The 13,060-nt window shown below is 35.8% G+C and overlaps 2 protein-coding genes across 13 annotated transcripts in view; one reads left to right on the top strand and one right to left on the bottom strand.

Annotated features, from left to right (window-relative positions):
• The window catches only part of PCGF5 (polycomb group ring finger 5), a 122,079-nt gene that overhangs the window by 75,209 nt on the left and 33,810 nt on the right, over positions 1–13,060 (top strand). For 6 of the 12 annotated variants that reach the window (XM_078346001.1, XM_078346004.1, XM_009009954.5 and 3 more), the window contains 3 exons: positions 6,653–6,708; positions 6,814–6,873; positions 9,396–9,535. In XM_078346001.1, the coding sequence (XP_078202127.1) occupies positions 6,653–6,708; positions 6,814–6,873; positions 9,396–9,535 (256 nt within the window). The remainder of the gene's footprint in view (positions 1–6,652; positions 6,709–6,813; positions 6,874–9,395; positions 9,536–13,060) is intronic. The other 6 variants (XM_078346003.1, XM_078346006.1, XM_054243083.2 and 3 more) reach the window with 1 other exon arrangement.
• Positions 1–13,060, bottom strand: part of LOC144578706 (uncharacterized) — a 171,890-nt gene that overhangs the window by 23,688 nt on the left and 135,142 nt on the right. The window lies entirely within an intron of this gene.

Here is a 13,060-nt window from a genome sequence, read left to right on the forward strand (position 1 = left end):
TGTCTACAGGTAAATGCCTAGTCCTGTGGTTTTCAAAGTGTGATCCCCAAACTATTAGTATCATGTTAGAAACAACAGTTCTCAGGCCACACATCAGATCTGCTAAATCAGAAACTTGGGGATTGGAGCTCACTTAGTTTAGCAAGCTCTCTAGGTGATGCTAATATACACTAACATTTGGGAACCACTGGTCAACTCTGGTCTGTAATTCTGAGCAAGCCTTCTTCTAGTTGGATTTCTATCAGTACCTCTCAACCAGGGGTAATTTTGCCCCGGGATACATTTAGCAACATCTAGAGACATTTTTGGTTGTCAGATCTGGGTGGGTGCTCCTGGCATCTAGTAGGTAGGGGCTAGGGATGCTACTAAGCATCTCACAATAAACAGGATAGGCCCCACACAGCAAAATTTATCCAGCCTAAAACATCAGTAGTACTGCAGTAAGGAAACTGACTTCAGTAATTCAGAGAATAAAGCAAACATTTTCTCTCAAATAATTTTTTTTCTTAATTTTAAAATAGAAAACTGTTAATAACCAGTTGTAATGAAAAATTACCAACTGTTAATAAAAACTAAAAATTTATTTTTTATTAAAATAAAAAAATAAAAGCAGTTAATAATAATTACCTTCTCTGTTCATAAAGGACCACATCATAAGGCATTTTATCTTAATCTCTTGGTTCTGGCCATTAGATACCTGAAGGAATCCAGTCACTGTTTAATCAAATCTGATCTGTTGGCTAAAGTATAACATCATATATTTTTAACTTTTTATTTGGAAATAATTTCAAACTTAGAAATAATCCCCCAAATAAAAGTAGTACAAGAACTACTTGCATTCTGTTCACTCAGATTAGCCTCTTATTAACATTTTATATCATTTGTTTTGTCATGAGCATATGTGTACTGCATGCTTTATTTTTTCTGAACTATTTGATGGTAAGTTACATGTATCATGGCCCCTTACTCTTAAATACTTCAGTGTGTATTTCCTAAGAATAAGGATATTATATCACATAACCACAGTATGATTGCATTGGTATAATACTTTCACCTAACTTCCATATTCTGGTTTTCTCAAATTATCTAAAGATATCCTTTATAGAAATTGTTTTCCTCCTAAAATTCTTCTGAAATTACTACAAAGGAATTATTTTAAAGACATAAACTCAGAGATAATAAGAACAAGATACTCTGTATCTTCGGCACCTAGGATAGCTCCTAAAACATGTTAGGTTCTCAGTAAACACTTTTTAAAGGATAAGAAAAAATCGTAAAAGAGATGTGAGGAGAAACTGAAAGCTAGAAAGCAAACTGGTGGTGGTGATAGTTGAACAGACCTCAGAGGCCTGAGTATACCAGGGAACTAAGGAGGTAGGGAGTTAGTAGGGAGGGGAAGATCTTTACCAAAGTTTCCTATAGCAGGCTTCTTCCTTTTAGACAAAACTAGGTCACATGACACCCACTAGGTAAAGTGGCATGGTGGGTTTTGAAATGCTTTAACAAATCATGAATTATCCTAGGGGGTGCCCACACTGCAGCCAGAACATAATTGGATTTTGTTAGCAAGCAATAAGGGGAATTTAGGCTCCTTCGTTAGGTGCCTAAATTGCCTGTGGCACATGTAGCAAAACATTTCCCTTCTGCGTACTTTTTCTCAGTAAGCTTTTGGGAAGCTTGAGCATAAACCAAGAAAGAATAAAGGAATCTAACATAGCAGAGAGGTGAAGAGATATGACAGTTGTGCAGCAGGCCTGGGAAACAAGCAGTCTGTGTTTGTACTGTCCAGTATGGGAGCAATTAGCCACATGTGGTTGTTAAGCACTTTCAATGTTGCTAGTGCAACTGAGGAATGGAATTTATAATTTAATTTCAGTTAAAACCTGAAGCAGTGTAAATATTTTCCCACTAAAGATAACTTTATTCTTCAATAAATAAAAATTATTAAATGTATTATTAAATATATTTTCATATATAACAAAACATTAAAGTTAGTTTTACATAAAAAGTATAAAGTAACTGATGTTAATGTGCCTACTAAAAATTTAAAATTACATATTTGACTCACATTATATTTCTATTGGACATCACTGATATAGACAGTAGAAGGAAGTTGGAGGAAGATGCCCCTCCATGAGGGGAATCATTCACTCAGCAAATATTTACTGGATGCCTGCTATGTCCAGACACTATTCTAGGTGATTGAGGTCCATTCGCAGACAAAATAGGTAAGGATCTTTGCCCTTGTAGATTTAATATTTTTGTAGTGAGAGACATTTAATAAACCATATAATAAGTAACTTATATGGTATGTTAGAAAGTGAAAATTACAAAGGGAAGAAAGGGAGAAGTGTTGTGGGGTGAAGAGGTTAGGAGTGTCAAGGGAGCAGCAGCAGATTGCAGTTTTAAATGAGATGTTGAGGATTGGCTTCCATGGGAAGGTGAGTTTAAGCAAAGACTTGGAGACTATGAGAGGTTAACCATGGATAGGTCTGGGAAAGCATGCCTATTCCAGGTAAAGGGAGCAGCCAGTGCAAAGTGCCTAAGTCAAGAGTGTATATATACCTCGTTGGACCACCAGCAAGGAGACCTGGGTGTCTGGAGAACAATGAGTGAGAGACAGAATACTGGATAACAAGGGCAGAGAGATCATCAGATTCCAGATCATGAAGGGCCATATAGGCCACTATAAACATTTTATCTTTTACTCTGAATGAAATGGGGAGCCTATGCAGGATTTTGGTTGGAGTATTGATCTGACATGAACATTTTGATGACTATTGAGAACACCGTTGCATATAGCAAGGCAAGGGTAGAAGCAGGGAGAATAGTTAGAAAGTAATTGCAATGACCCTGGTGAGAGGTAGTAGCTGAAGAGGGGACAAGAAATGCTCATATTCTGAATATATTTCTAAAGTAGATTCAGCAAGGTTTGCTGATAGAATGGATATAGGATAAAGAAAAGAGTTGAACATGACTTTAAGATTTCTGACGTGAGCATGACTTTAAGATTTCTGACCTGAGCAACTGGAAGAATGGAGTTGCCATTAACTTCGTTGGGAAGATTCATAATAGAGCACGGAAGGGGTAGATCAGGACTTAAATTGTGGACATGTTGATTTATCATTCATTTCAGAGATCAGAGAAAGTTGTTAAGTGTATATATGGGTCTGGAACTCAAAGGGAGAGGTCTGTGCTAGAGATAAATATTTGGTAGTCTTTAGCATATAGAAGATTTTTCAAGCTGTGAGTCAGGATGTGATCACTTCAGGGAGTAAGTACAGAGAAGAATGAGTAAAGGACCAAGGACTGAGCCCTGGAGAACTCCAGCATTAAGTGTTCAGAGACAGGAGGAGCCAGCAGAAGAAACTGAGAAGGTGCAACCAGTGAGGTAGAGGAAAATCCAGGAGTGTGTAGTGCCCTAGAAGTCAAGTGAATACAGTACGTATGTCAAAGAAGATGGAGTGATCCATCTGTGTCATTTGTTGTTTATGGGTACAAACAAGGTGAAGATTGAGAATTGATGATTAGATTAAGCAACATGGAGGTCATCAACTTTGAAAAGAGCACTTACAAGTGCTCCTCTCAACTCTAAAGGAGCTGTGAGACCAAAAACCTAATTGAATTGTTTTAAGAGAGGAAAGTGGGGAGAGGAATTAGCAACAGTGAGTATAGACAACTCTTTTAAGGAGTTTTGCTACAAATGGGAGCAAAGAAATTGGGGGCGGTGGTGGGTTACTGTCAAGTGCAGCCAAGAAGGTTCTTTATTTTGTTTTGATAAGGGAGAAATAATGCCATATTTGAAGGGAATGATCCGGTAGAAAGTAGAAAGTTAATAATATAAGAGAGTAGGGAATGGAATCTTAACAGCCTAAGAGGAGACACTGGTTTTCAATAGGAGCACTGACAAAAATGTTTGTAGCAACAGGCAGGCAAACTGAGAGTACATAATACTGATGCTATAAGTAGGTATGGTGGCCAGGGCCTATGGAAGTTTGTTTTTCCTTGCTTTGACATGTTTCATTGAGAGGAAAGTGTTTATCAGCCAAAATTAAGGACAGAGAAAGGGATTTGGAGAGTTGGGGAGAGAAAAAAGCATGTTGTCAAGGAGAGTGAGAGAATCAATACACTTGGGAGTGTAGTATGATTCCTGGAAAACTTAAAGGCATATTTGGGTTGTAGTTTAGAATTTGAAGTGGTGTGGTTGTGTTTTTATGCAGCCATGGATACCAGTGCAGAGTTGAAGGAAAGTTGTATTTAATCCAAGTTGTACCAAATAATTTTGAGCAAGTAAGATAGAGACAAGGGTACATGTATGGAGGTGATTTAATGGCTGACAATAGAACAGATTAGTCCTAAGTTAGGTTGAGAGGACAGAAAGGACATCAAAGTGGTAAGTAATGTTTCAAAGGAAACAGAAATAAAACTAAGGTGATTCCTGATCTGTTTGTACATAGTGAGAAGTGCTATTTTTTTATGCACTCCCACTATTAAATAGTCTGGGAGAACTTTACAAGTGACTTCGTCTTGAATAAGATAGCATTGGTTTGGTTGGAGAGTATAAAGCATATTTGAGCCAGGATGTAAAAAACGAGGGAGAAAAAATGAATTGAAAAAGACAGGGAGTTCTTGAAATAATTAAATAAGCCAGTTGGCTAGAAAAGAGAGACAGTGAGTGAATAGTACCAGAAGTTATGTAAATACATGAAGCCAGGTAGTAGGGAAAAATTAGTTCTTGAGAGGTAACTAACACAATCAGATTAGTACTTTAGGAAGATTCATTATGACGATGTCTCTGCTCTGCTCAAAGTAGGATGGTAATTGAAGGAATGGAAGAAATGATGGAGGAATAGATGGGACAGATGTGGTTTGGTGAGTAAATGTGTAAATGAAGGGAAAGAGAGAAGGTAAGATCCTTCTCATATTTTGAGCCAATTTGGGAGAATTATGGTATTACTTAAAAATTTAATTTAAAAATGTGAGACAATGGTGGGGTACTTAGTATTTTATTGGAGAAGGATAGATGAGACAATCTTGACATAGATGAATAAAAGGAGGTACTTGAAATGTTTAGCATCCTTTGGAAATATGGAACTTGAACTCAGCAGAGAGATGTTACATATAGGCAGGTAGATAGATACATGGATGGATCTCTGTCTATATGTTAGTTTTGAAGCCACCAAAGCAGATGAAATCCCCAAGGAAGACAGAACTTTGAAAAGGTCGGAGTGCAGAGTACAAAGCAAGGGAGAATATCAGATTTAAAAGTAGCTGGGAAAAAGAAAAATACTTAGTAACAAAGAAAGAACAGACTTGGAAAATTTAAAAATGAAAACAAAGGAAATTTTCAGGGAGGCAGGCAGTGTCAGACAACACTGTCAAACTGCTGCAGAGAAATATAGAAGAAATATAAACTTAAACAAGAATTTTTAAGTTTAAATTTTAATTCTAAAACTTTTAAACCTATTCAGTATGGAAGTTATGGATGATTTGCAGAGTTCAGTAGAGTAAAAGAAGCAAAACAGAGTAGGGGACAGAAGTAATGTAGGTTTTACTTTCATATTTTTTTCCAGTTAGAAGAAAAGATTGAGAAACAGAATAATAGTTTGAAAATACAATGAGTTAATAAAGGTTTTTGGGTCTTTTTTTAGATATAAGAAACCTCTATGTGTTTGTAGTCTTGTAGAAGAGTAATGCTGTTGAGCAGGATGAAGGAGATGGGGTGGGAAGAGGGTGCTGTGGGGGCAAGAGAATGGGATTAGAGACAAAAAGCCATGAAAAAGATAAATTATATAGCAGGAAAGAAAATAAGAAAAATGTCAAGATAAATATTTGAAGTTTTCATTTCAGAAGGTAGAAAGATAAAGTGGTCTACATTTCTCAGAAGAGTGGAATGGAGATTGTTTCCTTTATGGGAAAGAGCCAGAGCTGTGGTAGAAATTTTGAGAATGGGGGTATCAGCTATTTGCTGCATAACAGCAACTCCTAAACTGATGCTTGAAAAAGCAAGCATTTACTATTCCTCCTGGTTCCCTGGGTTAGCTGGGTGGTTCTTCTGGTCTTGGCTGGGCTCACGCATGCAAATGCAGTTTGCTGTGCATTGGGTAATCTGCTGTGCTGATTTTGGGGGATGGGCTGTTTGTGAACTAGTCTAAAATGGCCTCAGCCGGGCAGCTTGGTCTCTTCTACATGGTCTCTCATCCTCCAGCCTTGTTCTCGTGCTAGCAGGATTCTGTGAAAGAGAGAGAAATAGAAACAAAAGCATGTGATGCCTCTTAAGGCTTAGACTTAGAACCAAGCACAGTCACTTGTGCCACATTCTGCTGACCTCAACAAGTTTTAAGGCCAGCCCATATTTCCAAGGCAGGGAGATAGACTCCGCTCCTTAATCAAGGGAGGAATTTCAAAGTCATGCTCAAGAGTGTGGATGTAGAGAGAGCTGGGGACTGGGACCATTTTTGTAATCAGTCTACTACTGGGGAAGGCTGGAAATAGGTGTGTTCCCTGGACAGAAGAGTGTAGTATAGTAGATGTGCTAAAATTGTATATGTTCTGTATTTTGTAATACATGTAAGATCTACATCTCAGACTATTTACGTGTCAGATTTTGGTGTCTTCATTGTTAGTATATTCTTTCTCTCCCCTTTCCAAGGTTGGACAATACTTTAGAGGAAATTATATTTAAGCTGGTCCCTGGACTCCGAGAACGTAAGTGGCTCTTTGGGTTCTTGCAGACTTTTGTGTTTTATGAAATCAACATTTCCATTAAAGATTTCATGACTTTCTTTTTATACTCTCTTTCATTTAAATTAGAAGAACTTGAGCGTGAATCTGAATTTTGGAAGAAAAATAAGCCTCAAGAAAATGGACAAGGTGACTTTTTCTTATGTCTGTTTCTGAAAGCTTAAATTGGTCAGTTTTTCATAGCTTAGGTGAACTAATAGCTCTCTTCAGGCTCACATTTTTCCTGTACAAAATTTCTGCTCCTTTTATTTACATTATGAACCTTTTTCTCTATAGGAGATTTTTTATAAATGAATGTAAATCTGAAGTCACTTTAGTAGAAGATAATTGAAAATAGAGGAAATTGGACTTTGGGAAGAGAAAAGGGAAAAGATAAAAGAGAAAATTGGCTAGATGTTTATAGTAGTAATTTCTAGGGAGCTAAAGGAAGCTGAAGTGAGAAATAGCCACAGCTTGCAACTAAACAGTGAGGAGTTTTTTGTTTTATTTCTTTTGTACATTTGTCTCTATAGGAGAGGGAACTGAGATGTGGCTGAGACCCAGATCAGGAGATTTTACTATGCTCTAATATTCTGGAATGAAGTTTTTTTAAGTAGAGCTCAGGTGATAAAAACCTATATGTCATGGAAATTTAGAAAGTATTTCTGGATGCTTATGGGAATTTTCCCCATCACCTATGCTGCATGTCCAAATTTCTCCTCTAGGTTCCAAGAGACTCAGCAATTAGTAATTTTTAATAATTGCAGCAAAGGGGCAAACATTACTGAGCAGATAAAAGGCTTTTAGCATTACATATATGTGTGTAAAATTCACACAAAGGGATATATGAAATTATAAGAAAGTAGTACCATTCCCATTTTTTAAAATATGATATTTAATTTGAGATGTCCTAAATATCATTTAAAGTTATTCAGGACTGTGTGTGTGTTCTTATGGGGTCACTTGTGAGTTCAGCCTCCCAATCTTGGTTTTCCCGTAAGATCATAGGATTGCCAATTATACATGATGAAGGTAAATGAGAAAATGCCATCTCTCTCTTTTAATCTGTAAAATGGAGATTATCATTTTATTAGTTCCACTTAACTGTGCAAAGCTGTTTTCTTAGAGAAGGGGAAGTTTGAGAATAGTTTTGATGACTACAGTAAGGTAGCAAGAGACTATTTTTAATCTATAACAAAAAAAAAGGCAAAGAAGCTAAGCCTGACCAAAAAAATGACTAAAATAGGACTTGTTTTACCCAAATATACACTGCAATTAGACAACGATAAGCAATTGTAGTAGTGCTGTAATAAAAATACAGATAAGATAAGGCTAATTAAATATTCCAGTTTTTGACTATCTGTTCAAGAGGACAGGAGCCTGGGAGATTGTCCTCAGAAATTATGTGGTAGGTTTACTCTATTATTCTACATATCACAGATTGACTTGTGAAGGGCTGTAGCCTACTTTGTGAATTTTATCTCCCTTTTCCTATTGCTTCTCCCTTTTAAAAGTATTTATGGTATTTGGTCTTTAGCTTGGGTGGAGAATTTGGATCTTTTGTTGGAGCTGGGAGTTTGATTCATAGAAGGCAACTCCTGTATATGTGCATTCTCTATAAAGAAGCAGAAGAAAACATGTAGAAAAAAAAACGCACCTTCCTGCTTTATGGTACACCTGTAATGCTTTTACTATAGGTATCCAAGGGGATTTAGTGTGTCACTTTGCAGGGAGGCTTTTCTACAATGTAATGTTTGGCTGGCTAACTTTTTCAGGTTTTATCTTAGAGGTATTTCATCTGGAAATCATCCCTGAACCTCTGCTTCACTCCCAAAGTTTGGGTTTACTCTCTCTTTTATATGTGCCTGCATAGTCCGTTTTACTTCTCCCATCCTATCTTTGTCTGGTTTCTTTTTTGTTTTTGTCTTTTTTATTTACCTTTATTTCATCCCATATCCTGACCACTGTGAGAGTGAGGATGATGGCTGTAGGTTCAGTATTGTTCCCTCAGGTCTTGTATGACGGGTATCCAACGTAAAGTTAAAGCTACTCAACAGATGCATGATAAATATAGCTGCAATATTTATAGGGTACAGGTAATAGGTGAAATACATTTGTATATAATACAAAGTATGCCATTCAGATTTCTTTGAGTTGTAACATATATTAATAGCTATATATGTGTTACAAAGCTAAATCATTATACTCGTTTTTTTCACTAGCTGATTTTATATCTTGTAATTTGAAATTTTGAGAACTTAATTTTATAATTTGAAGCATTTGAATTTGAACATATACTTATGTATATAAACGAGTATAATTTATATATACACATATAAATAATTTGGAAGTATTTTTTTATATCCTGTTCATTTTCTAACGTAGTCTAATCACTAATTGTAATCATTTTTTTGGCTAAATACAGCTAGTCCTGAATCTTCCATTTGGATGCCATAGTGAGCCTAGAAATCTTAAACTAAGTTAATAAGTCTCCAATTAAAAAAAAAAATTCCATTGTTGAGTTGGTTGGAACATTTTAAAGATACTACGTTCTTCTTAAAAAGCTGTTAGGATATTTTTTTAAGTTGATTTTTCTTTTGATAATCAATGTATTATTATTGCTTAACTTTAAAATCAATTTTCATTTATAGCGTTTTGTTTAAATTATACAGATGTTACTTCAAAAGTTGACAAACCGAAAGTAGATGAAGAAGGTGATGAAAATCAAGATTATCACAGAAGTGACCCACAAATTGCTATCTGTCTAGATTGTTTACGAAATAATGGACAATCGGGGGACAATGTAGTAAAGGTAAGTGAACAAGACTGTGGTATTTTTATGATCAGTTGATAGTAAACCCTTGGTAATTTGTTGACAAATTTTCTAATGCTTCAAAGTGCTTGCTTTCAAAGTTTTAATTAACGTAATTAAGTAAAATGTCGTTCTTTGACAATCCTATGCTTACAAATGGTTACAATTCCCGCAACTGAACCGTCCTGGGTCAATGCCACCATCTAGTGGCTAATGCGCAGAATCACACCTCTCTTTCTCCACCTCCTTTTATACCTTTGTTGGGAGTTCATATGCATAGTTTCTGTTTTTTAAGCATGGTGACAAACTTTGAGAATTTCATGTCACCAGTAATTCTAGCCCTTTTATTAATTGTCTTCTAATTTCATCCTTTATTTCTCTATTTTTATTTGCAACTCAAGATTTTCATGTCAGGGCTAATGTATTTTGTGAATAATTTAATCAATTAGTCTTGAAGTAAAATTGGAGGTTGTAAAATGCCTCTGAAATTTTAAATTCCTTGAAGGCTCTCAGTTATTTCCTATAGAATCTCCATTTCTGGTACTGTTTTCCTCTGCCTCTGCTAATTTCTTAGAGGATCTTTATAGAAAGTTTAAAACACTCTGCGTTCATTGATTTTCTTTGGTCTTTAAGTGGTATTACTTTAATAATGTTTTCTACCTTTTTATTGAAAGCAGATTTTATTTTTATTACAAATCTTCACTACTTTAACTGTTAGATTTTTGTCACTTTATCCTAGCAAATGTCAGCCACTGAGAATATTGTTTATCTCTGTGTAATCTGTGTTTTATTCAAATGCCTATATTCATTGTCTCTAATTTTCTTTTACTTCCTCTGTGTAAGTCTATAGGCTAGTGAGCTGATTTTTTTACTAACATATTTAATGACATTTTTCTATTAGGAAGTGAAAAACAATTTTTCAACTCAGATTAAGTTTTTCTAGCATTTTATAACAACATACGTAACATAGTAATTCAAAGAATATTTATCCACTATGTGAATAGTAGGCAGTAAAGATATAATTAGTAAGAAAAAACATTTTTCACTCAAGGAACTTGGTTAGGTCTTATACATAGAAATAGTTATAATTTTGTTAAGGGGAGTTTATTGGACAGGGCATGTAATGAAGTGCATCTGTCTTTAGAGAAATGATTACTGTACCAATTTATTCTTCCAATATTTTCAGTTGTTTCTTATGGTCTTTCCCAAAAGTCAATCCCCTTTTTGGGAAGTTCTTTTTTATAGAGTTTATGGTCATCCTTTAGCTCTCCAATACATGAGTTAGGACCTAGTGAAAGTTAAATCAATGGAAAGGCTGTATATCCTCTCATAAACAAATGTAAAGTTTACTTCTCTGCATGATTTCTCATATGAAAGTATAAAATACTGAATTTTAGAAATTTATCTGAAAAATTAACCACCCCTGCTTGTTATTCTTTTTTTTGAAATCTTTGACACTTTTCTGTTCTAGCTGACATTTTATTCATTCACTCTTACCTTTATGGACTTTTCTTCATCCTTGTACCTTCATTCTTAGTTTATAAATGACTTCTCTTATTCTTCCTTTTTTTCCTGGCCCATTCCTACTTTGTCTTTACTAGCTCTACTTCTTGCCTTCTACTTGATAAATGTGAATATGCCCTAATACTTTCTCCATATTTATTTTAGGAGGTCTTCTTCATTTTCTATGTGGCTTCAACCACGCAAAGGATTTTTTAACTTTTAAGTTCGGGTTACATGTGCAAGTTTTTTATATAGATAAATTGTATGTCATGGGTTTGGTATAAGGTTATTTTGTCACCCAGGTAATAAGCATAATACTCAATAGGTAGTTTTTCGATCCTGTCTCTCCTCCTACCATCCCACCTTCAAGTAGGGCCTTGTGTCTGTTCTTCTCTTTATGCAAAGAACTTTTAAGTCCTAATTTCCAACCCTGCTATCTTTCTCAAGCTGAAGTATTACATCTCGAAGTATTTTTAAGTAGACCAGTTGAGAATTTCACTAACACCAGAAACTTGACTTGTCTAAAGGCAAATTCATTATACTTCCATCTAACTTTAAACATGCATTTCAATTATGACTACTGTCTTTTAGTCAGTCAAATAAGTTCGAAAGCTTGGCGTCATCTTTGACCTGTTACTCTTTTCTTTCAACCAGTTACTAAGTCCTGCAAAATTCCCCCCAGTTTAGTGCTGCTCATCCTTATATCTAGATTTTTTTAAGTAGTTATTAAGTGTTTTCTATGCCTTAATTTTTCTTTTGTTATCCAGGGCTAGGGCCATTTGCCTGAGTGTATGTAAGACTTGGGGTGAGGGCCATGACCAATCTCAGGGTCAGATGGTATTTTAGGCTCTATAGGCCATATGGTCTCTGTTGCAGTTTACTCAACTTATTCATTATAACACTAAAGCAGCACAGTAAATGAGTGGATATGGTTGTGTTTCAATAAAACATTACTCATAGAAATTGATGGCCAGCCAGATTTGGCCTGAGGACATGGCCATTGTATAGGCCAAAAGTTTGCCACCTTTTGGCCTGTGCAATGGTCATAACTCCTTATATTAGCATTCAGTGCCCTTCACTAACAAGCACCTCTCTTAATAAGTTTATCTCCCATCAAACCCATTAGTAAGTTCTCCTTTCAAAACAAGTGATTATTCCTTTATGTATATGTTCATTCTCTTTCTCTCTCCTCCCCACCCCCACCTGCCCGTGCGCACGCGCGTGTGTGTGTGTGCGCGTGTGTGTGTGTGTGTGTTGGAAACCATATTATCTGATAAAAGATCTGTATCTAGAATACATAAAAGCTTGTATTATGAATATTTAAGACCTCTAAAACTTTGAACAACCCTTCCTTTGTTCTTTCCTCTTCCACCGTCCTTGCTTCTGTCAAGACCCAGAGATTTTTGTTCTTTGTGATGCTTTTCCCAACCTAATGAATCCCTTCTCTGAAATTCTGTAGTACTTATATTTATCCCTCAATTAGGGATTGGTTTGTTATCTATTAAGGATGCACCTAAGAGTTCTAGGCACTATCTTATTTGATGTGTGCATTGTCCTTGATACTAGATTGTAAATCCCTTAGTGGCAGAGACACAATGTCTGTATTGCTTTATAGCTTTCTCTGCCATCTCATTCCTCTGCAGTAGGGTATGATTCTCAAATGTGGTGGGCAGTAGTTGCATGTATAGTTTATGCAGAATACCTACTGCTTTTGTAATACAGAAGTCAAAGTCAAGAATGGGATGTCAATAAAAAGAGTAGACTAAGTATCTCTGAAAACTGACTTCTCCATAAGTATGAAAATACTGGCAAAAATGTTGGGTATCAGCTTTTTTAGAGATCTAATATTAACCAAAGGCTTATAAGTGCCCGTAGAGCATTTTATCAATAAGATTACTAACTCTTAGTATAAAGGGTGAGCTTTGTGGCATTTTAACTTGCTTAGTTCCACCCCCCAACTCAAACTCTGCAGTAGCCTTGAAAATAACAGCCTGCTTTCCCATTGCAGCCTCTCAGGCACCA

Source organism: Callithrix jacchus, chromosome 12 (genome assembly GCF_049354715.1).
Source record: "Callithrix jacchus isolate 240 chromosome 12, calJac240_pri, whole genome shotgun sequence".
NCBI classification, from domain to species: domain Eukaryota; kingdom Metazoa; phylum Chordata; class Mammalia; order Primates; family Cebidae; genus Callithrix; species Callithrix jacchus.